General features: G+C 43.6%; 2 protein-coding genes across 3 annotated transcripts in view; both read right to left on the bottom strand.

The window, feature by feature from the left end:
• LOC129823119 (brefeldin A-inhibited guanine nucleotide-exchange protein 1-like) overlaps nt 1–14,858 on the bottom strand; it is a 119,431-nt gene extending 104,573 nt beyond the window's left edge. For both annotated transcript variants that reach the window (XM_055881882.1, XM_055881883.1), the window contains exon 1: nt 14,484–14,858. In XM_055881882.1, coding sequence (XP_055737857.1) covers nt 14,484–14,607 — 124 coding nt within the window. In that variant the 5' untranslated portion in view covers nt 14,608–14,858. The remainder of the gene's footprint in view (nt 1–14,483) is intronic.
• A 3,267-nt stretch (nt 14,859–18,125) lies between these two features.
• LOC129823117 (carboxypeptidase A6-like) overlaps nt 18,126–27,740 on the bottom strand; it is a 41,088-nt gene continuing 31,473 nt past the window's right edge. The window contains exons 5-11 of the mRNA XM_055881878.1: nt 25,510–25,611; nt 25,274–25,378; nt 22,194–22,304; nt 21,930–22,020; nt 20,070–20,272; nt 19,883–19,967; nt 18,126–19,697 (exon numbers count right to left, since the gene is read on the bottom strand). Of these exons, the coding sequence (XP_055737853.1) occupies nt 19,468–19,697; nt 19,883–19,967; nt 20,070–20,272; nt 21,930–22,020; nt 22,194–22,304; nt 25,274–25,378; nt 25,510–25,611 (927 nt within the window). The 3' untranslated portion in view covers nt 18,126–19,467. The remainder of the gene's footprint in view (nt 19,698–19,882; nt 19,968–20,069; nt 20,273–21,929; nt 22,021–22,193; nt 22,305–25,273; nt 25,379–25,509; nt 25,612–27,740) is intronic.

The raw sequence follows: 27,740 nt of genomic DNA, 5'->3' as shown, positions 1-27,740 counted from the left end.
TTCCACCAGGTCTTGTTTGTGACTACGTCACGCATTTTCATATCTGAGCGAGGGGCCCATCCTGCGGACAGGCTCATCCCCTCAAACCCCAGAGGCAAAAGACAGTCCTCTGACATGGGAGTCCAAATACCAAAGTATTTTCCCACTTTGATTTACTTTATTATCGTTCTAGATTTTCCGTTCATTTTTAGGCTCAAGATAAGCAGGCAGATATGGTGTATAGTTTTTTTTATTTATATCGATGCATCATCGGGAATTTAAGGTCATAAGTCTCAATGTTAACGGACTGGGGAGTGCCATCAAGAGAAGTAAGGTAATAGCAAAGATGAAACGGGAGAGAGGTGACATACTATTCTGGCAGGAAACTCACTTATCCACACCTGAACACGAGAAACTCAAGAAAATGGGATATAGGAACACTTTTTTTTTCTTCTTACAAAATGGGTAGAAGGGAAGTTGCAATCTTGATCCCAAATTCAGTTAATTTTGAGTTTGTGTCAGAAATAAAAGACAAGGAGGGTAGATGTATACTTGTTAAATGTAAACTGGATAACAAGGAAGTTACATTATTTAATGTATACGCACCCCCAGGGAGTGACATGGTCTTCTACGGGAAGGTGTTTGATTTAATTGCACACAGAAACCACTGGCACTTATCTGTGGAGGGGATTTTAACACAATTCTAAACTCAAAATTGGACAGCACAAATCAAAATAGGAAAATGAGCCTAGTTGCCAAAAAAGATCAATAGGATACTGCAGGATCTAGGACTGCTCAATGTATGGCGTAACACCCACAAGACCGATAAGGAATATACTTTTTACTCAGCCCGCCACACTGAATACTCCAGGTTAGACTACTTTTTTTATGTACAGTGCAGATAGACACAGGCTTAAGGATTGTAGGATCGGGCAAAGCGACTTATCAGATCATAATGGAGTTTACCTTACTCTACACCTTGATAGAAAACCAAGAAATACTATATGGAGTAGAGGTCGACCGATTAATCGGAATGGCTGATTAATTAGGGCCGTTTTCAAGTTTTCATAACAAATCGGAAATCGGTATTTTTGGGGTCCGATTTGCCGAAATTATTATTATTATTTTTTTTTATATACCTTTATTTAACTAGGCAAGTCAGTTAAAAACACTTTCTTATTTTCAATGACGGCCTAGGAACGGTGGGTTAACTGCCTTGATCAGGGGCAGAATGACAGATTTTTACCTTGTCAGCTCGGGGGATCCAATCTTGCAACCTTACAGTTAACTAGTCCAACACAATAACGACCTGCCTCTCTCTCGTTGCACTCCACAAGGAGACTGCCTGTTACGTGAATGCAGTAAGCCAAGGTTTGTTGCTAGCTAGCATTAAACTTATCTTATAAAAAACAATCAATCATAATCACTAGTTAACTACACATGGTTGATGATATTACTAGATATTATCTAGCGTGTCCTGCGTTGCATATAATCTGACTGAGCATACAAGCATACAAGTATCTAAGTATCTGACTGAGCGGTGGTAGGCAGAAGCAGGCGCGTAAACATTCATTCAAACAGCACTTTCGTGCGTTTTGCCAGCAGCTCTTCGTTGTGCATCAAGCATTGCGCTGTTTATGACTTCAAGCCTATCAACTCCCGAGATGAGGCTGGTGTAACCGAAGTGAAATGGCTAGCTAGTTAGCGCGCGCTAATAGCGTTTCAAACGTCACTCGCTCTGAGCCTTCTAGTAGTTGTTCCCCTTGCTCTGCATGGGTAACGCTGCTTCAATGGTGGCTGTTGTCGTTGTGTTGCTGGTTCGAGCCCAGGGAGGAGCGAGGAGAGGGACGGAAGCTATACTGTTACACTTGCAATACTAAAGTGCCTATAAGAACATCCAATAGTCAAAGGTTAATGAAATGCAAATGGTATAGAGGGAAATAGTCCTATAATTCCTATAATAACTACAACCTAAAACTTCTTATCTGGGAATATTGAAGACTCATGTTAAAAGGAACCACCAGCTTTCATATGTTCTCATATGTTCTGAGCAAGGAACTTAAACGTTAGCTTTCTTACATAGCACATATTGCACTTTTACTTTCTTCTCCAACACTTTGTTTTTGCATTATTTAAACCAAATTGAACATGTTTCATTATTTACTTGAGGCTAAATAGATTTTATTGATGTATTATATTAAGTGTTCATTCAGTATTGTTGTAATTGTCATTATTACAAAAAATACAATTTAAATATAAAAATAAATAATAATAAAAAAATCGGCCGATTAATCGGTATCGGCTTTTTTGGCCCGCCAATAAACCGGTATCGGTATCGGCGTTGAAAAATCATAATCGGTCAACCTCTAATATGGAGACTTAATACAAGCATGCTGAATGATCCAGCATTTAAGGAATCAATAAAGACAGAATTGAACATCTATCTGGAGAATAATGATAATGGGGAAGTATCTCCTGCTACATTGTGGGATGCAGCTAAGGCGGTTATTAGAGGAAAGATCATAGCCACATCATCTCTCAAGAAAAAGATTAAAGCACAGAAACTGCTGAAATTACAGGAAACCCTAAGAAACTTAGAACGATCTCATAGTCAATACAAAGACCCTCTTATATTACGAGAGATTCAAAAGGTAAAACAGGAAATTGACCAGATTTATAGAGAAGAAGTAGAGAAAAAGCTCAGGTTCCTGAAACAACGATATTATGAAACAGGCTCAAAGGCAACCAAATTACTAGCATGGAGACTCAGGAAACAACAAGCACAGAATACCTTTTTCAAAATAAAAGACCCCAAAACAAAAAAGATCACATGCAAATTATATGAAATACAGAATGCATTTGAATCATATTACACAAATCTGTACAAGCAACCAGAGAAGGCAGATGCACAGACAATAGAGCACTTTTTGAACTCACTTGATCTCCCCTCAATTGGGACAGAGCAAAATGAGACTAACTTTAGAAATATCCACTGAAGAAATTAATAAAGCAATATCTCAACAAGTCACCAGGCACTGATGGCTTCCCTTCAGAATGGTTCAAGACCTTCAGAGAACAATTAGCACCTCTACTTAAGGCCTGTTTTAACTGGACTCTGAGGGAGGGTGGTCTCCCACCGTCATGGAGAGAGGCCATCATATCTGTAATCCCAAAAGAGGGTAAAGATAAGAAAGAATGCAGTTCATATAGACCTATCGCAATTCTTAACACAGATTATAAACGATATGCATCAATAATAGCCAAAAGAATGGAGAACATAATCAGAGAATTGATTGACGGAGATCAAACTGGTTTCATACAAAATAGGCAGACACAGGACAATATAAGGAGAACACTACATGTCATGGACCATATTACTCAGAATAAGACAAGTGCAATATTAAATCAGTCCAGATGCAGAAAAAGCATTTGATTCAGTGGGATGGGATTACCTATTCCAAGTTATGGAAAGATTTGGTATCAACAAAGAAGTGATACAGTGCATCAAAACACTGTATTCATGTCCGACCGCTAGAATAAAGATAAATGAACATTTGACACGAACGAAAAAATTAGAGCGAGGGGCAAGACAAGGCTGTAATCTTTCACCCACGCTCTTCTCCTTGTACCTCGAACCATTAGCACAGGCAATAAGACAGGACCCAACCTTAGAGGGAGTAACAATAAGACAAGACCCAACCTTAGAGGGAGTAACAATAAGAGGCAGTGAACATAAGATATGCATGTATGCTGATGATCTGTTATTCCTTAAAGATCCAGGCTCAAGCGTACCTAGATTGATGGATGTTTTACAAACATTTGGAAGATATTCAGGGTATGTGCTTAACGTACACAAGACCCAAGCCCTAGTATATAATTATACCCCACAGGAAGAGCTGAAGAGTAGGTATAACTTCACCTGGACCTCTTCATCCATTAAATATCTTGGAGTATATCTACCAAAAGATACACCCAAACTTTATTGCATGAATTACGATCACATCAACAAGAAAATATATGATGACCTAGACAGGTGGAACTCTCTTCCCTTAGATCTTAGTAGTAGAATTGAAACAATCAAAATGAACATCCTGCCAAGGTTACTGTATTTGTTCCAATCACTGCCCGTAGAAATCCCGCCTAAACAGTTTAGGGATAAACGGATACCAAGGTTTATCTGGAACAGTAAGAGACCAAGAACTAGATATACAACATTACAATTACCAAAAAACTGTGGGGGTATGGCCTTACCAAACATAAAAGATGATTATGTGTCAGCCCAATTGAGACCTCTGGTGTGTTGGTGCAATTCAGAATACGAATCCAAATGGAAAGACATCGAGACTACTTTGACAGAGATACCCATACAGTCAGTTTTGGGAAATAAGGACATAGTAAAATAAATATACAATAGACAAAATCAGTGGATTAATTTCTCTCTGAAGACATGGTTTAGGGTAGTTAAGCAAAATAATTTAGACAGAGAGATCAAACTGCTGAGTTGGCCCACATACGACCCCAGCTTCATCCCTGCAACTCAGGACAGCAGATTTAAACAATGGACGCAGAAAGGCATCACATCATTCAGTACAATTATAAGGAATGGGAACCTAGATAACTTCCAGGACCTAAGTAAAAAAACATGGCTTGGATAAACAAAATTTGTATAGATACCTACAAGTCCGACACTATTTCTCAAGGGAGATAAAAGTGACTGACCCTCGAGCACCTCCAAAATTAATCCAAGTATTCACTAACGCATACAACTTGGGGAGTAACAAAAAAACGATTTCAAATCTCTACTCGGGTATTCAATCCTCAAAGAAACATTCTCCAAACTATATTAAACAGAAATGGGAGGAGGAACTTAACATTGAAATAACTGATGAAACATGGTTGAACATATTAGAGACTCAACAAAGCTCCACCAACTCAAGGTCATGGAGAGAATTCTGTTGGAAGAATGTTATACGTTTCTTCATAACACCTAAACTGAAATCAAAAGAGACTGGCTCACTACACCCTTGTTGGAGAGAATGTTATACGTTTCTTCATAACACCTAAACTGAAATCAAAACAGACTGGCTCACCACACCCTTGTTGGAGAGAATGCGGTCTATTGAGGGCGGACCACTCTCATATCTTTTGGACTTGCCCCGCAATCGAAACTTACTGGGTAGAAATATGATCTAACATTGGAAAGATAATGGGATTTGACATAGAACAAACATTAATTTCTTTGTACTTGGGTGAAATACCTGATAACTTAACTTACACAATAGAGAAAAGTACCTCTTGAAGGTCCTACTGGCAGTATGTAAGCCAGCTATCACTAGGAAATGGCTACAAAAAGACCCTCCCACAGTGACACAATGGATAGACATTGTAGAAGAAATACACCACATGGAGCGTATGACCTTTGCTTTAAGAACTCAACAGGAGAGAGGTCAGGAATACTGGGAGAAATGGGTTTTGTACTTGGAAAAGGTCTAATTCAAAGATGTCAATGTAACTGAAATTATGATATGATGATGAAGGTATGACGTGCACTGTAACTGATATGATGATGAAGGTATCATCACTGTAACTGATATGATAATGAAGGTATCATCACTGTGACTGATATGATAATGAAGGTATCATCACTGTGACTGATATGATGATGAAGGTATCATCACTGTAACTGATATGATGATGAAGGTATCATCACTGTAACTGATATGATGATGAAGGTATCATCACTGTAACTGATATGATGATGAAGGTATCATCACTGTAACTGATATGATGATGAAGGTATCATCACTGTAACTGATATGATGATGAAGGTATCATCACTGTAACTGATATGATGAAGGTATCATCACTGTAACTGATATGATAATGAAGGTATCATCACTGTGACTGATATGATAATGAAGGTATCATCACTGTGACTGATATGATAATGAAGGTATCATCACTGTGACTGATATGATGATGAAGGTATCATCACTGTGACTGATATGATGATGAAGGTATCATCACTGTAACTGATATGATGATGAAGGTATCATCACTGTAACTGATATGATGATGAAGGTATCATCACTGTAACTGATATGATGATGAAGGTATCATCACTGTAACTGATATGATGATGAAGGTATCATCACTGTAACTGATATGATGATGAAGGTATCATCACTGTAACTGATATGATGATATGATGATGAAGGTATCATCACTGTAACTGATATGATGATATGATGATGAAGGTATCATCACTGTAACTGATATGATGAAGGTATCATCACTGTAACTGCCAGATTTTTTTGTTGTTCTTTAATTTGACTTTATTTGTACTTTCTTTGTGTTCCTACAATAAAAACAAAGTATTAAAAAAATATATATGTTTTGATTTGTTTAACACTTTGTTGGTTACTACATGATTCCATATGTGTTATTTCATAGTTTTGATGTCTTCACTATTATTCTACAATGTAGAAAATAGTACAAATAAAGAAAAACCCTTGAATGAGTAGGTGTTCAAAAAATAATAATAAAAAAAATAAAAGTACATGTCACGCCCTGGCCTTAGTATTATTTGTTTTATTTATTATTTTAGTTAGGTCAGGGTGTGACATGGGGTATGTGTGTATTTTGGGGTATTATATGGTAGAGGGGGTGTTGGTTGTAGGTTATGGTTTTGTGTTGAGTGTATGTGTCTAGCTGTGTCTATGTTGGGTGTAGTTGTCTAGGAAAGTCTATGGTGGCCGGAATGGGTTCTCAATTAGAGACAGCTGATTTCGGTTGTCTCTAATTGGGAGCCATATTTAAGGCTGCCATAGGCTTTAGCTGTTTGTGGGTCATTGTTTATGTATATGTCGACGTAAGTAGTTTGTGTGTGCACTTACGTTTGAAGTTTCACGATCGTTTGTTGTTTTGTTGGTGTTGTATAAGTGTTTGGTGATCATCTTCGTCTTGGGAAATAAAGAAGATGTATTCAAATCATGTTGCGCCTTGGTCCTCTCGTTCATGTCAACGCGATCGTGACAGAATGACCCACCAATATACGACCAAGCAACATGACCAGCGGCAACAGGATCAAGGCATTAAGGACTCATGGACATGGGAGGAGATTTTAGATGGTAAGGGACCTTGGGCGCAACCGGGAGAATATCGCCTCCCTCGTGAAGAGCTGGAGGCAGCGAAAGCCGAGAGGAGGCGATATGAGGAGGCAGCACGGAGGCAAGGCTGGAGACCCGCGAGTACTACCCAAAAATTTCTTGGGGGGGGGGGGATAAGAGGTAGTGGGCCGAGGGCAGGTAGGAGACCTGCGCCCACTTCCCAGGCTAACCGTGGAGAGCGGGAGTACGGGCGGACACCGTGTTACGCAGTAGAGCACACGGTGTCTCCTGTACGTGTTCATAGCCCGGTGCGGGTTATTCCACCTTCCCGCACTGGTAGGGCTAGATTGGGCATTGAGCCAGGTGTCATGATACCGGCTCAACGCGTCTGGTCTCCAGTGCGTCTCCTCGGGCCGGCATACATGGCACCAGCCTTACGCATGGTGTCCCCGGTTCGCCTACATAGCCCGGTGTGGGTTATTCCACCTTCCCGCACTGGTCGGGTGACGGGGAGCATTCAACCAGGTAAGGTTGGGCAGGCTCGGTGTTCAAGGGAACCAGTACGCCTGCACGGTCCGGTATTTCCGGCGCCACCTCCCCGCCCCAGTTCAGTTCCACCAGTGCCTACACCACGTAACAGGCTTCCAGTGTGTCTCCAGAGCCCTGTTCCTCCTCCACGCACTCGTCCTATGGTGCGTGTCTCCAGCCCGGTACCACCAATTCCGGCACCACGCACTAAGCCTCCTGTGCGTCTCCAGAGTCCTGTGCATCCTGTTGCTGCTCCCCGCACTAGCCCTGAGATGCGTGTCCCCAGTCCGGTACCACCAGTTCCGGCCCCACGCACTAGGCCTAATGTGCGTCCCCAGGGTCCAGTATGCCCTGTTCCTTCTCCTCGCACTAGCCTGAAAGTGCGTGCCTTTAGCCCGGTGCCTCCAGTTCCGGCACCACGCACCAGGCCTACAGTGCGCCTCATCCGGCCAGAGCCATCCGTCTCCCCAGCGCCGTCTGAGCCATCCGTCTCCCCAGCGCCGTCTGAGCAATCCGTCTCCCCAGCGCCGTCTGAGCCATCCGTCTGCCCAGTGCCGTCTGAGCCATCCGTCTGTCCAGAGCCATTAGAGCCGCCCGTCTGTCCCGAGCCGTCAGAGCCATTAGTCAGTCAGGAGCCGCTAGAGCCATTCGTCAGTCAGGATCTGCCAGAGCCGCCAACCAGACAGGATCTTCCAGAGCCCCCAACCAGACAGGATCTGCCAGAGCCGCCAACCAGACAGGATCTGCCAGAGCCGCCAACCAGACAGGATCTGCCAGAGCCGCCAACCAGACAGGATCTGCCAGAGCCGCCAACCAGACAGGATCTGCCAGAGCCGCCAACCAGACAGGATCTGCCAGAGCCGCCAGCCAGCCATGAGCGTCCAAATCTGTCAGCCAGCCATGAGCGTCCAGATCCGTCTGCCAGCCATGAGAAGCCGGATCCGTCAGCTAGCCATGAGCAGCCAGATCTGTCAGCCAGCCATGAGCCGTCCAACCAGGATCCGCCGGAGCCGTCATCCAGCCAGGATCTGCCCATTATCCTGGTGCTGCCCCTTATCCTGGTGCTGCCCCTTATCCTGGTGCTGCCCCTTATCCTGGTGCTGCCCCTTATCCTGGTGCTGCCCTGGTGCTGCTTAATATAAAAGGATTCGTAGTTACTGCTGTAGTTATAGTAGATACAGTCTTGATTCAGTAGCATTAAAGCTACAATACCTAATTTTTTGGGCGACCTGACCAAATTCATATAGAAAAGTGAGTTATAGATCTGTCATTCTCATTGACAGCAAGTCTAAGAAGCGGTATATCTGTTCTATGTGCCCTATTTCTATGCTTCCCGTTCTTATGTTTTGTTTTTGCGTATTTTACTTTGGGTTTTGTACACCAGCTTCAAACAGCTGAAAATACAATATTTTGGGTTATTGAAAACATATTTTACAGCGGTTTGGATGGTACAATGATTCTCTACACTACACATCGCTTGTTTTGTCATATAAACTGACAAAATACAGTACTGTATACAGAGGACTGCCAGTGACTTTTCCTAGATATGACCACGTTCATGAAACCACAGCTATACACTGTATATAAGCCAGTTAAGCCTGCATAAGACTGCACTGATACTGTACAGTGTAGGCATATACAGTGGACAGACTGCTATATCCCCGCAGCAGGCCTTTGTGTGTGTGAACTGAATGTATTCACAGGCTGCAGTGAGCTGGGAAAGCGGAGGACTGTGGAATGAGAGAAATGTGCAGCGGCCCTACTGAACTCTGGAAGAGCCCGGACCTCGCTGCAGCTGGCAGCTCCTTCCCTCCCCGTGACTCAATGTCTGGGTTTAAAGTTGATCCAACAACTTGTTCTGAAAGCAACACAGTAGCCCCTCCCCTTCCCCCTTAACTGATTGGAGAGAGTCAGGTAGGTGTTTACAAGCATTATGGTATCTCTACCACACCTTCCAATGGACTGATAGAGAGCATCTGTTATATTCTTTTAGCCCATTTGGTCCATACTGCAAGCACCAAGATACTTGGGGTTGTTTTCAGGAGGATGTAAATATGCTGATTTATCTCACTGCAGAAAAATCACATATTGGTTACGGACTTGGAAGTCAGCCCGGCGTTGGCAAACTATTTATTCATCATGAATGAAATGGACCATAAACCGCATTCTCAGAATTGGAGGACAGCGCCAGCTACTGCACCTAGGCATCTTTGATGTCTCCAGAGTCTCTCTTCCATCCATCTACCGTTCTCCCTCCCTCTCTCTCCCCATCTCTCTCATCAGACCTACTCTGATCTTAGGATGAATGTACTCCTGCTTCCGTCACTGTTTTGCCTCTCTGTGACAATGTGAGAACCCTTCACTATGCAAGCTGACGCAGGATGTATCCCTAAACAACAGCAAAGGTCAAGTTCACAGTGAAAATGAGAACAAACAAAATCTGAGGCTGACAACTTAGTTTCAACAAAATAAATGTAATGGCTTAGATAGTGTTACAATGAATATCACAAAGCTACAAGAAGAGTTCAAATAGGGCTGTAACATGCAACGCCTTTGAACAACACTCTGCCTATTCAGTATCAGTATAAGGCTAGTGGGTAGGGGACTAGGGCTAGTGGGTAGGGGACTACGGCTAGTCTGTAGGGGACTAGGGCTAGTGGGTAGGGGACTAGGGCTAGTGGGTAGGGGACTAGGGCTAGTGGGTAGGGGACTAGGGCTAGTGGGTAGGGGACTAGGGCTAGTGGGTAGGGGACTAGGGCTAGTGGGTAGGGGACTAGGGCTAGTGGGTAGGGGACTAGGGCTAGTGGGTAGGGGACTAGGGCTAGTGGGTAGGGGACTAGGGCTAGTGGGTAGGGGACTAGGGCTAGTGGGTAGGGGACTAGGGCTAGCGGGTAGGGGACATGGGTAGGGGGCTAGGGGACTAGGGCTAGGGGGACTAGGGCTATTGGACATGGGGTAGTGGGTAGGGGACTAGGGGTAGTGGGTAGGAGACTAGGGGTAGTGGACTAGGGCTAGGGGGACTAGGGCTATTGGACTAGGGGTAGTGGGTAGGAGACTAGGGGTAGTGGACTAGGGCTAGGGGGACTAGGGCTATTGGACTAGGGGTAGTGGGTAGGAGACTAGGGGTAGTGGACTAGGGCTAGGGGGACTAGGGCTATTGGACTAGGGGTAGTGGGTAGGAGACTAGGGGTAGTGGGTAGGGGACTAGGGCTAATGAGTAGGAAACTAGGGGTAGTAGGTAGGGAACTAGGGGTAGTAGGTAGGGGACTAGGGCTAATGGGTAGGGGACTAGGGCTAATGGTAGGGGACTAGGGCTAATGGGTAGGGGACTAGGGCTAGTGGGTAGGGGACTAGGGCTAGTGGGTAGGGGACTAGGGCTAGTGGGTAGGGGACTAGGGCTAGTGGGTAGGGGACTAGGGTTAGTGGGTAGGGGACTAGGGTTAGTGGGTAGGGGACTAGGGTTAGTGGGTAGGGGACTAGGGTTAGTGGGTAGGGGACTAGGGTTAGTGGGTAGGGGACTAGGGTTAGTGGGTAGGGGACTAGGGGTAGTAGGTAGGGAACTAGGGGAAGTAGGTAGGGAACTAGAGGTAGTGTGTAGGGGACTAGGGGTAGTATTTAGGGATTGGGATTGTCTTGGAAGTGTGTACAACGTGTCTCAAAGAGGGGAACAGTGAGGACTGAATGTATCATGATCAGAGGGACTGTCATTGAGAGGGCAGTAAACTGGAAGTAATGGCATTCTCTCTGAGATGTCTCTGTGCCTCAAGGCAAGAGGAGATATTAGGTAAGTCACTGGTAATGGGTCACCCAGTTGTTTAGGCAGGAAGTGGTTACTTCAGACTCAAAGTTTCTAATTGTTTTAGGATGAGCAGCCTTCAAAATGTCCATCCATGCCTCCAATACGCTTATAAATAGAATCACAGCTGGTTATCTTTTTTTTTAAACGAATTCAGGCACACCTTTAGAATCTGTAATATTTATAGGCCACGACACAGGCCTAAAGCATAATAAAGCAGTGGTAAACTCACTGCTCTTCAACACCCACACGCTGTGGTGCTCTGACTAATCTGGGCTGTTCACTTCATGAATGCAGGGGGAGCGTTGTTCCTACTATGAACTCTCCTCCTACTTAAGATAACCTCACACAACTCCAGGAAGTACAAAGCCTAATCCTCATATAAACCCAGTAGCCTATGTAAGACAATAGGGAAAGAATACAGAAATGTCTAATAAAATATTTATATTATCATAGTTCAGATAATTTACATTAAAAGAGCAAGTTTTAGTAAACATGCTAACATGTAGTGAATACTCAATTGGTGTTACTAACAGTGTAATAACATTATGATAGCATTGCATATTGGCTAATACCAATGTAGTCTAGTATTGTGCATTCCCTATCCCCCAAAACCGTTGAGACAGGTACAGTAAGACAGGCTAGACTTACTGGCTGCTCAACAACAAAGGTGGGCCAATTTGTTTCACCAGCAGTGTCAAATTACTGGTATAGCAGAAGAGAGCCTAACTTGTTCCAAACAGGCCTAGCACACATCCTGGTGTTGAGACACGGACCAGAAACTCAGGACAAAAACCTGTTCTGAGTTGCACGACAGATTAAAATGATTCACGTAAAGTTTAGTTGAGCCTTCCTCTTTCTATGTCCAACATAATGCAACCCGACATAGGACCAATGGAGATAAGGCTAGAGTGTGAAGACGAGCCTCTGCTTAATGCACCTGCTGCGAGTGTGAATGATGCCATGCTGATAATGTAACATGATACGCTATATAGACGGAAGTATGTGGACACCCCTTCAAATTAGTGGATTTGGCTTTTTCAGCTACACCCGTTGCTGACAGGTGTATAAAATTGAGCACACCGCCATGCAATCTCCATAGACAAACATTGTCAGTATAACGGCCTTACTGAAGAGCTCAATGACTTTCAATGTGGCACCGTCATAGAATGCCACCTTTCCAACAAGTCAGTTCATCAAATTTCTTCCCAACTAGAGCTGCCCTGGTCAACTGCAAGTGCTGCTATTGTGAAGTGGAAACGTCTAGGAGAAACAACAGCTCAGCCACGAAGTGGTAGGCCACACAAGCTCACAGAACGGGACCGCTGAGTAGTGAAGCATGTAGCGCGTAAAACTTGTCTGTCCTCGGTTGCAACACTCACTACCGAGTTCCAAACTGCCTCGGGAAGCAACGTGAGCACAATAACTGTTCGTCGGGAGCTTCATGAAACAGATTTCCATGGCCGAGCAGCCGCACACAAGGCTAAGATCACCATGCACAATGGCAAGCGTCGGCTGGAGTGGAAAAAGCTCGCCGCCATTGGACTCTGGAGCAGTGGAAACACGTTCTTTGAAGTGATGAATCATGCTTCGCCATCTGGCAGTCCGACGGACTAATCTGGGTTTGGTGGATGCCAGCAGAACGCTTCCTGCGCGAATACATCGTGCCAACTGTACAGTTTGTTGGAGGAGGTATAATGGTCTGGGGCTGTTTTTCATGGTTCGGGATAGGCCCCTTACTTCCAGTTAAGGGAAATCTTAACACTACAGCATACAATGACATTCTAGACGATTCTGTGTTTCCAACTTTTTGGCAACAGTTTGGGGAAGGCCCTTTCCTGTTTCAGCATGACAATGCCCCTGTGCACAAAGCGAGGTCCATACAGAAATGGTTTGTCGAAATCGGTGTGGAAGAACTTGACTGGCCTGCACAGAGTCCAGACCTCAACCCTATTGAACACCTCTGGGATGAATGCGGAATAGAGTCTGAATGCCGACTGCGAGCCAGGCCTAATCGACCAACATCAGTGGCCGACCTCACTAATATTCTTGTGGCTGAATGGAAGTAAGTCCCCGCAGCAATGTTCCAACATCTAGTGGAAAGCCTTCCCAGAAGAGTGGAGGCTGTTATAGCAGCAAGGGGGGACCAACTCCATATTAATGCCCATGATTTTGGAATAAGATGTTCGACGAGCAGGTGTCAACATACACTACATGGCCAAAAGTATATGCCACTTGCCCGCCGTGGTGCAGGTGTTTTTGGGGACAACCCAGACCTGGACATAAACGCAGATCCAGTCTCCAAAGATACCACAGTAGCCAACATTCACTGCCAGGCGATAGGCTACATTCTTTCAACACCACTCCCTCTCCAGCCACGCAGGGCAGTCTGGATTTCCAGAGCAGAGCAGACAGACACTGCTTCGTATGACACAGAAGATCCCACCAGAAAAAAGTAAAAGTGTTGAGGCTAAATTATTTTCACATATCGTCCTAACAATTTAATGAAGAATGATTCATTTGAAATTAACATTGTCGGTAGCTTCTTCTTCTTGGAGGAAGAATTGTATCTATAGAGGCTACGAGTGGCCGTAGCCTACAGCCTATGACTTGCAGACAAATGCAGTTCCATTAGGTTGTATCATTGGTAATAATAACAGTGCCAGTTTGCTTTCAGGTAATAGCTGTCTATTTATTTCAAAAGGGCTGAATTATCAGTTACATGCGTAATAAACTGGTGTAGCAGCTTGCAAATGTCAAAGGAGGCACCCACCCCGGTCACTTGCACCATTTCCGTATTCACATAGTAAAGCGATGATTATCTCCGAGCCTATAATGCAACCTCGATAGTTGTATATTCAACATTTATATCCCATCCTTCACCAGAATAACTCCTAAATTATCGGGCGAAAAGCCATATAACCCGTTTAGCTCTACAATGTTGCCAACAGATTCTAGGAAGATTTTTTGCGACATTGTAGCAGCCGAAAACCTATCAAGCAGGATAAGCAGAGATGCATGACGTGGGCAAATCAATGACAACCTAAGATTGTGATAATGCCAGAACTTACCAAGTGCCACCTCGCAGGCTTTGCGCAATTGTGAATGATGAGACTTTTTAACCTCCTTGTCGGCCAGGATCTTCTCCAAAGCTCTTGTTAAAAACATGTTTTTCGTCTTTTTCCCCTCATACATGACGCACCGGAATTGGGGCGAGGAGCCTGTCCAAAGGGCAGCAGCCGTTTCAGACCGATGTATTCTGTTCGAGATGACAGCGGCAGTTGCTCTAACATACAGACATAAATAAAGACAGAAGGTGGGGTAAATCCCTCAGATTTCCATTAGCAACCTGCCTAGCTGCGCCATGTTGAAAGGAAGCGACGTCACGCACTTTAAAACTGGCCGCAGTGAGGCAGCAGGATGATCCAGGCAGCGGTTCAAGGAGCGGAAATAGAGAGAGAGAGCGAGCGAGGGGCTGTGTGTGTGTTTGTGCGTGTGTATGGTATATGAATAGTATCAATAGGTCTCCTTTTGAATAAATATAGTTAACCTAACCTTAATAGAAAATTACTCAAGTAAAAGTGAAAGTCAGTAAAATACTACTCGAGTAAAAGTCTAAAAGTATTAGGTTTTAAATATACTCAAGTATCAAAAGTTAATGTAATTGCAAAAATATACTTAAGTATCAAAAGTAAAAGTACAACTATAAATCATTTCAAATTGCCTATGTTAATCAAACCAGATGGCACAATTGTATTATTTTATTTTATTTAAGGATAACCAGGGGCACAATAGAACACGCAGACAACATTTACAAATGAAGCATGTGTTTAGGGATTCTGCCAGATCAGAGGCAGTAGGGATGTTCTCTTGATAAGTTTGTGAATTGGACCGTTTTCCTGTCCTGCTAATCATTCAAAATACTTTTGGGGGTCAGGGAAAATATATTGAGTAAAAATTACATTATTTTCTTTAGGAATGTAGTGAAGTAAAATAAAAAGTTGTAAAAATATATAGTATACCCCCAAAATTACTTAAGTAGTACTTTAAAGTATTTTTACTTCATTACTTTACACCACTGTTGAAGAGCCATGATATGTAGATAGTCTTTTTTTTAACTTAAAGCTTCCACTGTGACTATTGATTAGTTAAGAATTGGGTTTATTTCTGGTAATATTTCATGTAAATAATAAGGGGCTATCAAACATAAAATCAACAGCAGAGCTTGACAAGAACCTGTGAGTCTCCATTCTATAACATTTAACTGTAAGGCCATTTTTCACATTATAAGGTCATACACATCTAGGCAATGGTCGTGTGTTGTGACACCTTTACTAAGGCTTGCTGGGTTAAAGACAACCTCCTACTGGGGAACCTAAAGGGCACTCTGTAGAACCCTGGGTCCTCTCAACCAGAGGTGACACTTACCTGGACAGACCACTCCGAGAGGGGACCTATCTGACATCACAGTGGGAGCCATCCCGAAGAAACACCTGCACAATGAGGCCCACATCAGACTTCCTGCATAAGGCCCTAAATGATCAGTCACGACAAACAAAAAATGAAAACAAAATGTTTTTTTTTCATGTTTAATCTAACAAACACTCATTAAACTAAGCACAACTAACATAATAGTTAGTTGTGCTTGATTACCAACAATGACGAGGCAGCCTACGGGGAGGTGGTGAGGGCTCTGGGAGTGTGGTGCCAGGAAAATAACCTCTCACTCAACGTCAACACAACAAAGGAGATGATCGTGGACTTCAGGAAACAGCAGAGGGAGCACCCCCCATCCACATTGATGGGACCGCAGTGGAGAGGGTGGAAAGCTTGAAGTTCCTCGGCGTACACATCACTGACAAACTGAAATGGTCCACTCACGCAGACAGTGTGGTGAAGAAGGCGCAACAACGCCTCTTCAACCTCAAGAGGCTGAAGAAATTTTGATTGTCACCTAAAACCCTCACAAACTTTTACAGATGCACAATCGAGAGTATCCTGTCGGGCTGTATCATCGCTTGGTACAGCAACTGCACTGCCCGCAACAGCAGGGCTCTCCAGAGGATGGTGCATCACCGGGGGAAAACTACCTGCCCTCCAGGATACCTATAGCACCCAATTTCACAGGAAGGCCAAAAAGATCATCAAGTACAACAACCACCTGAGCCACTGCCTGTTCACCCCGCTATCATCCAGAAGGCGAGGTCAGTTTAGGTGCATCAAAACTGGGACCGAGAGACTGAAAAACAGCTTCTATCTCAAGGCCATCAGACTGTTAAACAGCCATCACTAACATATAGAGGCTGCTGCCTAGATACATAGACTTGAAATCACTGGCCACTTTTGTAAATGGAACACTAGTCACTTTAATAATGTCTACATATCTTGCATTACCCATCTCATGTGTATATACGGTATCCTATGCTATTCTACTGTATCTTATTCTATGCCACTCTGACATTGCTCAACCATATATTTTTATATTCTTAATTCCATTCCTTTACTAGATTTGTGTGTATTGGGTATATGTTGTGTAATTGATAGATATTACTTGTTATATACTACTGCACTGTCGGAGCTAGAAACACAAGCATTTCGCAACACCCAAAATAACATCTGCTAAACACATGTATGTGAACAATCAAATTTGATGTGATTTTTGATTTGATGTGATTTTTGATTTGATGTGATTTGAACAAAATACAACTCCAGCCTTTTCCTTTGTTTGGTACCTGCAGTCAAGCCGTTTCACCAAAGGGACGGTGATGCTGCACTCTTGAAAGTGAGCCATGATGTTGTTTATTTGTTGAGAAGTGAAAGGCAACCAAAACTGCAGTGTCAGCTAAGGAAGAGGCACTATGGAAGAGAGTACCTGATCACAATTGAAGCTAAAAGCTGTGATTTGCTCACTGGCACACAAAGTGCTGCTATTGAAAGTGGCACTCTTACCTTACCATTTTGCGTCTTAGTTAAAAACTATATGATAGAGAAATAATATCGTGGTAGCAAAGCATTTTGTCTTTTATGGAATGGAAAAACCCTTTCACCTCTAAATCTGTCAATACTGGAACATCACCTGACAATTTTGAAGATGAACGTCTCTCTGTGTCTCGGTTGCTTTTCCAGAGCAACTACTAGCACTTTATACCCAGGTGGGAGGCAAGAGGGACAATCCCACTACATTCTTACTAGTCTCACACATGCAGTCTCTCACACCCACACAGGATGTCTAGCAATGAGACAGACAAAACATTCAGTACAAGTATCCTTCTTCATTAATGATTTAGTGTTGTGACCAAGAGTGTTTTGGGGTGGCGGGGTGAGGGATGGAGAACAACAACTTTAGAAGTAGAAAGAAACCTAACTCTGATCCATCTGGTGCCAAGTCATCATTGTCATCCACATCAAATTGGAACAATAATTGATCCAAATTAATCTATGTCAATTGTGAGAGTGGGCAGCAACTGTTTGCACAAATACACAATGATTGGATTAAACAGGGTGGTATATGAATGTGTAGTTGCAGGGCCCCAGAAACACGACACGCTGCGTCTTGTTAGAATGAATTAAAACAAGCTAGACTTCCAGGGAAAAACAGACACTTGTTCATTACTATGGAAATAACAGTAGCAGACAGTTCTCAAATAAAACTGCAAGAGACAGGATTGGGAGGAGGTTGAGCCAATATGTTTTTTTGACCTTTTAAACTTGCTTCATTGCATCCCTTGAAAACATATGCTGCTGCATCACTGTTACACTACCACATATGATATTACACTCCTGTTATGTCAAATTATGTTATTGAAATATGTATAATGCTAGTAATGACAACGAAAGTATCCACATGTGACAAACTCATAAAAAAGAAATACCATTTATTACAATTCAGTAAATGTCCTGGGCACTTTCTATCAAAAGTAAACATTTCCTCTTTAAAAAAATGATAGAAATGTGTCCTTTACCACTGACTATATAAGTCAGCAACTGAAAAGCATAAAGAGATGTAAAGTCCATTTGAAGGCAGTTTGTTAAAGGAAAAGTTCACTCAAATGACACATTTCCTCACCAAGTAAGCAGTCTGTATGACAGCAATCCATGCTTTGGTTTTGTATAACTGGCCACTGTTTCAAATGCTAACTTTTTTTGCTTTAGTGGAAAAATCTAATACATTTTTGATACTTTAGGATGACTTGGGCATGAAGCGTGAAAATGTTAATATATGTACCATTGACTTGCATTAGATAAAAGTTAGTATTTCAAAACACTGGCCAGCTAACAAAACTAAAACTTTGAGTGCTGTCATACCTTGTCCATAGACTGCTTACAGGGTAAGGAAACCAATATGTCATTTTGTAATTTGGGTGAACAATCCCTTTAATGATACTATAGGCATTCTTGTTGTTTGTACCATAGAAACTAAATGTGCTTTGCTAAATAAGCTGATGTTCTATCACAATTAATGTAAAATACATTTGGAAGACATCTAGAGCAGTTAGCTGATGGTGCTCCAGATAGTGAAGTTTTGAAGGGTGAAAACAGTAAGTTCAGGAGAAAGTCTTGGTTTTAAAAAAGTGCTGTGAAATGCAATATCAGTCTCTTGAAAATGGCATTCAAGTGCTTATGTCCACTGTACACTTTGTAGATAGTCAAGTTATTATAGTACAAGGTGAAGTTATGTCATCTGACATCTAAATAATTGTTTGAGGTCATTTTCAAGTACCACTATTATAGCCTCTAACATACAGACATAAAAGGGAGTGTGACCACTCTTGGATAAACATTAAAGGGATAGCTCGGGATTTTTATGTATCTGCATCCAATATGAAGGAAATTAGAGATCATTTCAAGAGCCAATGCTAATAAAGCAAGTTAGCAATTGCCCTAACACTAGTTAGTAACTTCTTTCAAACTGCATGCAGATACATAAACATTTTAATCTCACTCTAGGTAAGTAGATAAAATCCCGAACTATCCCTTTAAGGCTTGCATAATCCTTTTTGACACAATAACCCACCGCCCGTAAATAGCAGATGCAGAGATAATTGTCTGTATATCTCAGAGATATGGATATCGCTCCCTGTCCAGCTGATGCATCCCTGTCTCACACTTCTTCAGTAGGCCTGATGAGATGGTCTTCACTGCTCTCATGGTCTCAGTACAGGTGGGGTTGATCAGGGCTTCAGGTAACAGGAAGCCAAAGTAGCCTGTGTCCCGCAGTTCAAAGGCAAAGGCATAAGGGATCCCGTTCCTATAGGCCCAGTCCATGGAGCTGCCTGAGCTGACATCTGTTGGCGTCAGATCAAATAAAACAGTTTGGATTCAAGGAGGGGATTTTACCACAGGTAAACATGTGTATGGGAGGAATTCTAATAGTTGATCTTAATATTATGCGATCAAAGTTTTCGGAGTGTTTTCCAGTGTTCTGCTGAAGTAAGGTAATGCCAGGAAGTAGAGCGTGTGTATAACTCACACAGTGTGGTGGAGGCAGGTCCATATCTATACCTCACTCCATAGGCAGAGTACAGGGCAGTCACTGCATTGTGTGCAGCTGACTCCTGTAAGAGGGGTTAAACAATCATTACATTCCAATTATTTATTAAATTCCAATATGTGTTGCAACAACATTGATTGATTGTGGTCACAGATCTGTCTCTCACCACACAGTTGAAGTTAGGGATGGTGGCGTATTTATAGGAGTAGGGGTAGAGCAACATTTGGGCGTAGGCGTGGATGGAGATGTAGGCCTTGACACGCTTCTTGTGCTTCCGCAGGAACTTGGCAACCGCCTTGACCTCCGGCTCGGACTCGGGGAAGGGTCCGCAGTACGTGTCATCACAGGGTTGGGAGGATGCACCCTCCTCTGGCAGGGGGAACAACAACAGGGAAGGTACTGTTACTTACATTTACATTTAAGTCATTTAGCAGACGCTCTTATCCAGAGCGACTTACAAATTGGTGCATTCACCTATATACTTAGTATGATCATACAGTATTAAGGGGTGTACATACAGAGAGGTTACACAAGTTTATACTGGAATTATACCCAAAACGTTTTTTTATATGATATTAGTATTGGGTTAGGTTTGATTTTATTTTATGTGACAATTTAAAATACATAAACGTTTTACACCAGGCAACAGATACATATACCAAAAATTGCAGAGGATACAATACACAAAAATGTCGGAATGCAGTTGTTTCAGCTTCCTTATTTGAGTGCATTTGGTGTAAAGTAAGTTGCTCTGGGTGAGAGTGTCTGCCATCTGCTAGGTGACCAAATTGACCAGGACATATTTTTATTCCACACAGCCTGTTGACATTTTATCAATTCAAAATGTTCTTGGGACCAACTGTCACACTGTTGCCTGCCAACAATTGTTTTATACATGATAACTGACAAAATGGCCTCTCTCTCTTTCTCATAGCTTTGCAATATGCATGTATTCTATCCACAAATATACAAAACCCTCCAACTACAGTATGTCTCCTTGAATGATGTAAATGAGTAATCCAAAAATAAATGTGAGAAACTCAACTTGGTGTAACCTGCTGACAGACAAGACTGAGCATGATCTAAGAGATTTGCCCGTGAGCAACAAGCAGCACCTCAAAACACTGGGTCTAATTAACATTTGCATATGTAAATCCAACAGGGAATGAGCCATGTCTATGTATAGTTCAAACAGCGTGATAAACAATATCCTAAATTAATTAACGGATTCAAATTAGACAGTAAATTACCCCTGGTATCGTCCAACATTGAGAGTCCATGATTGGTTCCCAGAAAAAAACAAATGCTTCAGTAACCATTTGCCTATTGCCTATTCTCATAATTAGGGCCTCTTTTCATGCTATAGCTAGGGCCAAGAGTTTTTCCTGGTCAAGTTAAAGGTCAAGGCAGTGGATCTTTTATTGTATTCTAGCCTGCATTTACAGCAGCTGGATAATCCAATGTAGCAGGTTTGATTTAAGGGCCCAGAGTTTTCCTGGTAAGGTCCCGTGGTCAGGACAAACTCAGGGCCTATAGCCATATCTGCTACATGTGAGAATATCTTTAACACCAGCCACTGTCTTGTACAGACCTTGGAGATAATTAGTATCACATGCTCTTTCTATATTACCCTGTTGCGCCCTTATATATTACCCCATATGACCCTTTCTCTCCTTCGCTTTTCTTGCTGTAAATATCTATCCTTTCTCGTTTCAGATTCCAATTACCACACATGAAACCAACCTCCCTCCCTGAGTGATGAATTACCAGCCCACCCCCCGAGGACCCCCACCCCCAGCTCAGCACCACCAAAATCATATCAAACGGGTGGTGTCATCACCACACAAACATTTAATCCACAGCTTACACTAATTAAGCAGGCAGAGCGCCAGGAGACACGTCTCCCAACAGTATGGGAAGGAAAAGCAGAGGACAGAGAGAGGAGAGACACACACACACAGCACTGTGTCTCAAATACTTTCATTATTGGGGCCTCCATACAGGATAGATTAAAAAAGAAACTCACCACACCACTTGACTTTCCAGTTCCTGTTGGCGTCAACACCTCTGCAGTGGTACTTGGCGTTTTTGGACCTGGTTTTTCTCCAGAAACGATCCTAGGGGCAAAAATAATTACCACTGGCAACCATAGTCTATCCAAATACGGTACATACAGTGACACAAAGTAGCTATGAAGATATTAATAACATGTCTCCTTAAATACGTATGTTGTGTCAAATGCTAGCTAGGGCAGAGAGAGAGAGAGAGAGAGAGGGGTATTTGTAGCTACCATAGTCCAGCTGAAGTGATATCCGTCAACGTTGAAGACAGGCATGATGTAGAAGTTGAGCTGGTTCATCAGTCGTCTCATCACAGAGTCATACTGGTAGGAATGCAGAGCCTACAACAACAGGTTTATAATACCATGACAGGTAACATGATCACAATGAACCATAAGCTATATCACCTGTGTATTTCACCAGTCAGAATACTTTCCAGTTGGTGAATAATAATTCATAATTAATAGTACTAAGGTAGTGTGGAGTGGGAATGGAAAATGTAGACAGTAAGTGGTCACCTGTAGCTCAGTTGGTAGAGCATAGTGGGTTCGATTCCTGGGACCACCCATAAGTAAAAAATAATAATGCACACATGACTGTAAGTCGGTTAGGATAAAAACGACCGCTAACTTCCTTCATACTGGACGCAGATACATAAAAATCCCAAACTATCCCAAGAGTGGTCCCACTCCATTTTATGTCTATACAATAATTGTTATGAGGGGACCAGTGGGGTAATGGCAGAGGATTAGCCAATGATAAGACACACCTGTGACTGAACAGTGTCACTGTGGTTGAGGGCTACTACAGACAGACAGACGTTACCCCAGGAGTGTGTTAATTGACTCAGGCTCCAGTGGAGGATTGGAGAAAGCAGATTGTTGGTGAGGTAATACTGTACCTTCACGGTAATCAGGCTCAGGCCAAGGTTAATCTGATTTTGTAGACTTGTAGAGAGACAGAGCTCTGCCCCCAAGTGGCCAAAGTTAGATATTAACGCTGCTTACCTCCACAGCACATTGGTCTTCTCCAACATAAGAGTGTGTCCTTGTACAAACTCTCAATGTCTCTCAATACCCTCCTTGTACGCACTCATCTGGAGTGACATAACCCCTGCTAGACATGATATGCTATGGTATAACAATGTTATAGTAGAGGTCTGGCATTTCAAGCTAGTTTGGGTTGATTCCATTTGACCTAATCATGTGTGACGCTTCACTCTCCCTGCTCTCTGTTGAAATGGTTGTAAGGGTTCCAAACAGAGACAGGATACACAGAGTACAGCCAGAAATGTGTATGTGTGTGCTGGGTGTGTGTTTGTTGGGGTGTGTGTGTGTTGGGATGTGTGTGTGCTGGGTGTGTGTTTGTTGGGGTGCGTGTGTTTGTTGGGGTGTGTGTGTGTTGGGGTGTGTGTGTGTGTGTGTGTGTGTGTGTGTGTGTGTGTGTGTGTGTGTGTGTGTGTGTGTGTGTGTGTGTGTGTGTGTGTGTGTGTGTGTGTGTGTGTGTGGTAGTTATGATAGTTCCACTAATTATCTGAACTGCAGAGGATATTGATGCTGGTGGTGATTGGATGCAACTGAACGTCCGGGGTGTGTTCAAGAGCCAAAGGTTACACAATGTTTCACATTGTTTTAATCTTGAACAGGCCCTCTGAAATGTCTACAACATTGTGCAACTACATTTGACAGATGTTCACTATGTTGACAAGAGAGTTTGACTGATGCATATAGTAGTGATTCAGCACCAGAGACAGACGGCCCCAGAGACAGACGGCCCCAGAGACAGACGGCCCCAGAGACAGACGGCCCCAGAGATAGACGGCCCCAGAGATAGACGGCACCAGAGACAGACGGCACCAGAGACAGACGGCACCAGAGACAGACGGCACCAGAGACAGACGGCACCAGAGACAGACGGCACCAGAGACAGACGGCACCAGAGACAGACGGCACCAGAGACAGACGGCCCCAGAGTCAGACGGCACCAGAGGCAGACGGCACCAGAGACAGACAGCACCAGACACGGCAGCAGAGACAGACAGCAGCAGAGACAGACGGCCCCAGAGACAGACGGCCCCAGAGACAGACGGCCCCAGAGACAGACGGCCCCAGAGACAGACGGCACCAGAGTCAGACGGCACCAGAGACAGACGGCACCAGAGACAGACGGCCCCAGAGACAGACGGCCCCAGAGACAGACGGCCCCAGAGACAGACGGCCCCAGAGTCAGACGGCACCAGAGTCAGACGGCACCAGAGTCAGACGGCACCAGAGTCAGACGGCACCAGAGTCAGACGGCACCAGAGTCAGACGGCACCAGAGTCAGACGGCACCAGAGACAGACGGCACCAGAGACAGACAGCACCAGACAGACAGCAGCCGAGACAGACAGCAGCAGAGACAGACAGCAGCAGAGACAGACAGCACCAGAGACAGACAGGACCAGAGACAGACAGCACCAGAGACAGCAGCAGAGACAGACAGCACCAGAGACAGACAGCAGGCAGCAGCTTCCCCAGCTATTATTTTGGATACGTTCAACAACCAAAGTGTTGTTTAGATAATTTGGATTGTGAAACTGCTCACTTATGGACTCATTTGACTACAGAGCAACACAGGTTTAAAAAGGTTAAAACACTGTGATTTATAATGTTGTCTACAGTAAGTAAGTAAGTAAGAGCTGCACAGCTCCCAGCCTCCAGGACCACAGTCCTGCTGGTCAGTCTCATATTAGAAAGCAAGGTAAGGGGCCTCCCGGGTGGCGCAGTGGTCTAGGGCACTGCATCGCAGTGCTAACTGCGCCACCAGAGTCTCTGGGTTCGCGCCCAGGCTCTGTCGCAGCCGGCCGCGACCGGGAGGTCCGTGGGGCGACGCACAATTGGCATAGCGTCGTCCGGGGTAGGGAGGGTTTGGCCGGTAGGGATATCCTTGTCTCATCGCGCTCCAGCGACTCCTGTGGCGGGCCGGGCGCAGTGCGCGCCAACCAAGGGGGCCAGGTACACGGTGTTTCCTCCGACACATTGGTGCGGCTGGCTTCCGGGTTGGAGGCGCGCTGTGTTAAGAAGCAGTACGGCTGGTTGGGTTGTGCTTCGGAGGACGCATGGCTTTCGACCTTCGTCTCTCCCGAGCCCGTACGGGAGTTGTAGCGATGAGACAAGGTAGTAATTACTAGCGATTGGATACCACGAAAATTGGGGAGAAAATGGGATAAAAAAAAAAAGAAAAAAAAAGAAAAAAGAAAGCAAGGTAAAAACAGCAGAGCAGACACTGCTTCCCTTAAGGACTTGTCAAGGCAGACGAAAGGAACTTACCTCTTTGACAAACCACTGACAGAAGGCTGGTCCGATCCACTCTCTGGCGTGGACCCCACAGTCTATCCACACTGCCTTCTTATAGGACCGTGTTCTCTTTCCTAGCTAACAGGACAGGACAGGAGAGGACAACAGTCAGTTAACCAACATAGTGTGTGTGTGTGTGTGTGTGTGTGTGTGTGTGTGTGTGTGTGTGTGTGTGTGTGTGTGTGTGTGTGTGTGTGTGTGTGTCCTACCTGAAGTATATAGAGGGGCCTGCCTTCATATGACCTCCCTATAGAGAACATGTCCACCAGGTGAGGATGGGTCCTGTTCATCTCAAACATCCAACTCTGGATCTAAGTAGAGAAACTCAAAAAGCTAAAAGACTAATGATATGGTAATTTAGCCATTAGAATGAGGATAACAAGGCATCAGGATAGGCCAGCCTATCAGATAACAAGGCACCAGGGTAGGCCAGCCTATCAGAAAACAAGGCACCAGAATAGGCCATCCTATAACAGTAGGCCTTGCACATTTCACGCCAGGCAGCATGGCAGTAAATCTTTGTTGTAGCTAATTCCATGTGGGAATTGACACACACACACACACACACACGTTGAAACGTTGATTAATGTGCACTGTCCCTGTAAAAATAAACTCAAACTCAAACACACACACACACACACACTGACACGGGCACGCACACACACACTTATCCTGGAGCTGATAACACGTAGGTCCCCATTTTTGTAATATAACCATTCAATTCTTTCCATGTGTCTTCACACCCACTCAGTTACCCCTATGTTTTCCTTTAATCTAACACACTGAACTATACAGACCCTTAATCTAACACACTGAACGGAACTATACAGACCCTTAATCTAACACACTGAACTATACAGACCCTTAATCTAACACACTGAACTATACAGACCCTTAATCTAACACACTGAACCATACAGACCCTTAATCTAACACACTGAACTAAACAGACCCTTAATCTAACACACTGAACTAAACAGACCCTTAATCTAACACACTGAACTATACAGACCCTTAATCTAACACACTGAACCATACAGACCCTTAATCTAACACACTGAACTATACAGACCCTTAATCTAACACACTGAACTATACAGACCCTTAATCTAACACACTGAACGGAACTATACAGACCCTTAATCTAACACACTGAACTATACAGACCCTTAATCTAACACACTGAACTATACAGACCCTTAATCTAACACACTGAACTATACAGACCCTTAATCTAACACACTGAACCATACAGACCCTTAATCTAACACACTGAACTAAACAGACCCTTAATCTAACACACTGAACTAAACAGACCCTTAATCTAACACACTGAACTATACAGACCCTTAATCTAACACACTGAACCATACAGACCCTTAATCTAACACACTGAACCATACAGACCCTTAATCTAACACACTGAACTATACAGACCCTTAATCTAACACACTGAACGGAACTATACAGACCCTTAATCTAACACACTGAACTATACAGACCCTTAATCTAACACACTGAACGGAACTATACAGACCCTTAATCTAACACACTGAACTATACAGACCCTTATCTAACACACTGAACTATACAGACCCTTAATCTAACACACTGAACTATACAGACCCTTAATCTAACACACTGAACTATACAGACCCTTAATCTAACACACTGAACTATACAGACCCTGAATCTAACACACTGAACTATACAGACCCTTAATCTAACACACGGAACTATACAGACCCTTAATCTAACACACTGAACTATACAGACCCTTAATCTAACACACTGAACCATACAGACCCTTAATCTAACACACTGAACTATACAGACCCTTAATCTAACACACTGAACTATACAGACCCTTAATCTAACACACTGAACTATACAGACCCTGAATCTAACACACTGAACTATACAGACCCTTAATCTAACACACGGAACTATACAGACCCTTAATCTAGCACACTGAACTATACAGACCCTTATCTAACACACTGAACTATACAGACCCTTAATCTAACACACTGAACTATACAGACCCTTAATCTAACACACTGAACTATACAGACCCTTAATCTAACACACTGAACCATACAGACCCTTAACAGCCCTGGACGGAGGTGGTGGAAAGTATTTCCCCCTCTCTAGAATAGTGTGTGGAGAACAGTGTGGCCATGCTACATGCAGATGATGAATGTAAAGGGATGTTTTTGGCCCACTTCAAATGGTTCAAAATGTATCACATTAGAGACTTAAGACATGAAATGTGCTTGAATCGGAAACCAACTGATACGGTCTGCCTTTTGTATAAATGTATGAGCAGTGTAAATCATAGATCATTGATGTGTTTGCGTGCGTGCGCGTGCGTGTGTGTGTGTATGTGTGTGTGCGCGTGTGTGTGTGTGTGTGTGTGTATGTGTGTGTGTGTGTGTAT

Source organism: Salvelinus fontinalis, chromosome 25 (assembly GCF_029448725.1).
Source record: "Salvelinus fontinalis isolate EN_2023a chromosome 25, ASM2944872v1, whole genome shotgun sequence".
Taxonomy (NCBI): Eukaryota; Metazoa; Chordata; class Actinopteri; order Salmoniformes; family Salmonidae; genus Salvelinus; species Salvelinus fontinalis.
The sequence above is the reverse complement of the archived record's forward strand: the minus strand, read 5'-3'. Positions and strand labels throughout refer to the sequence as shown.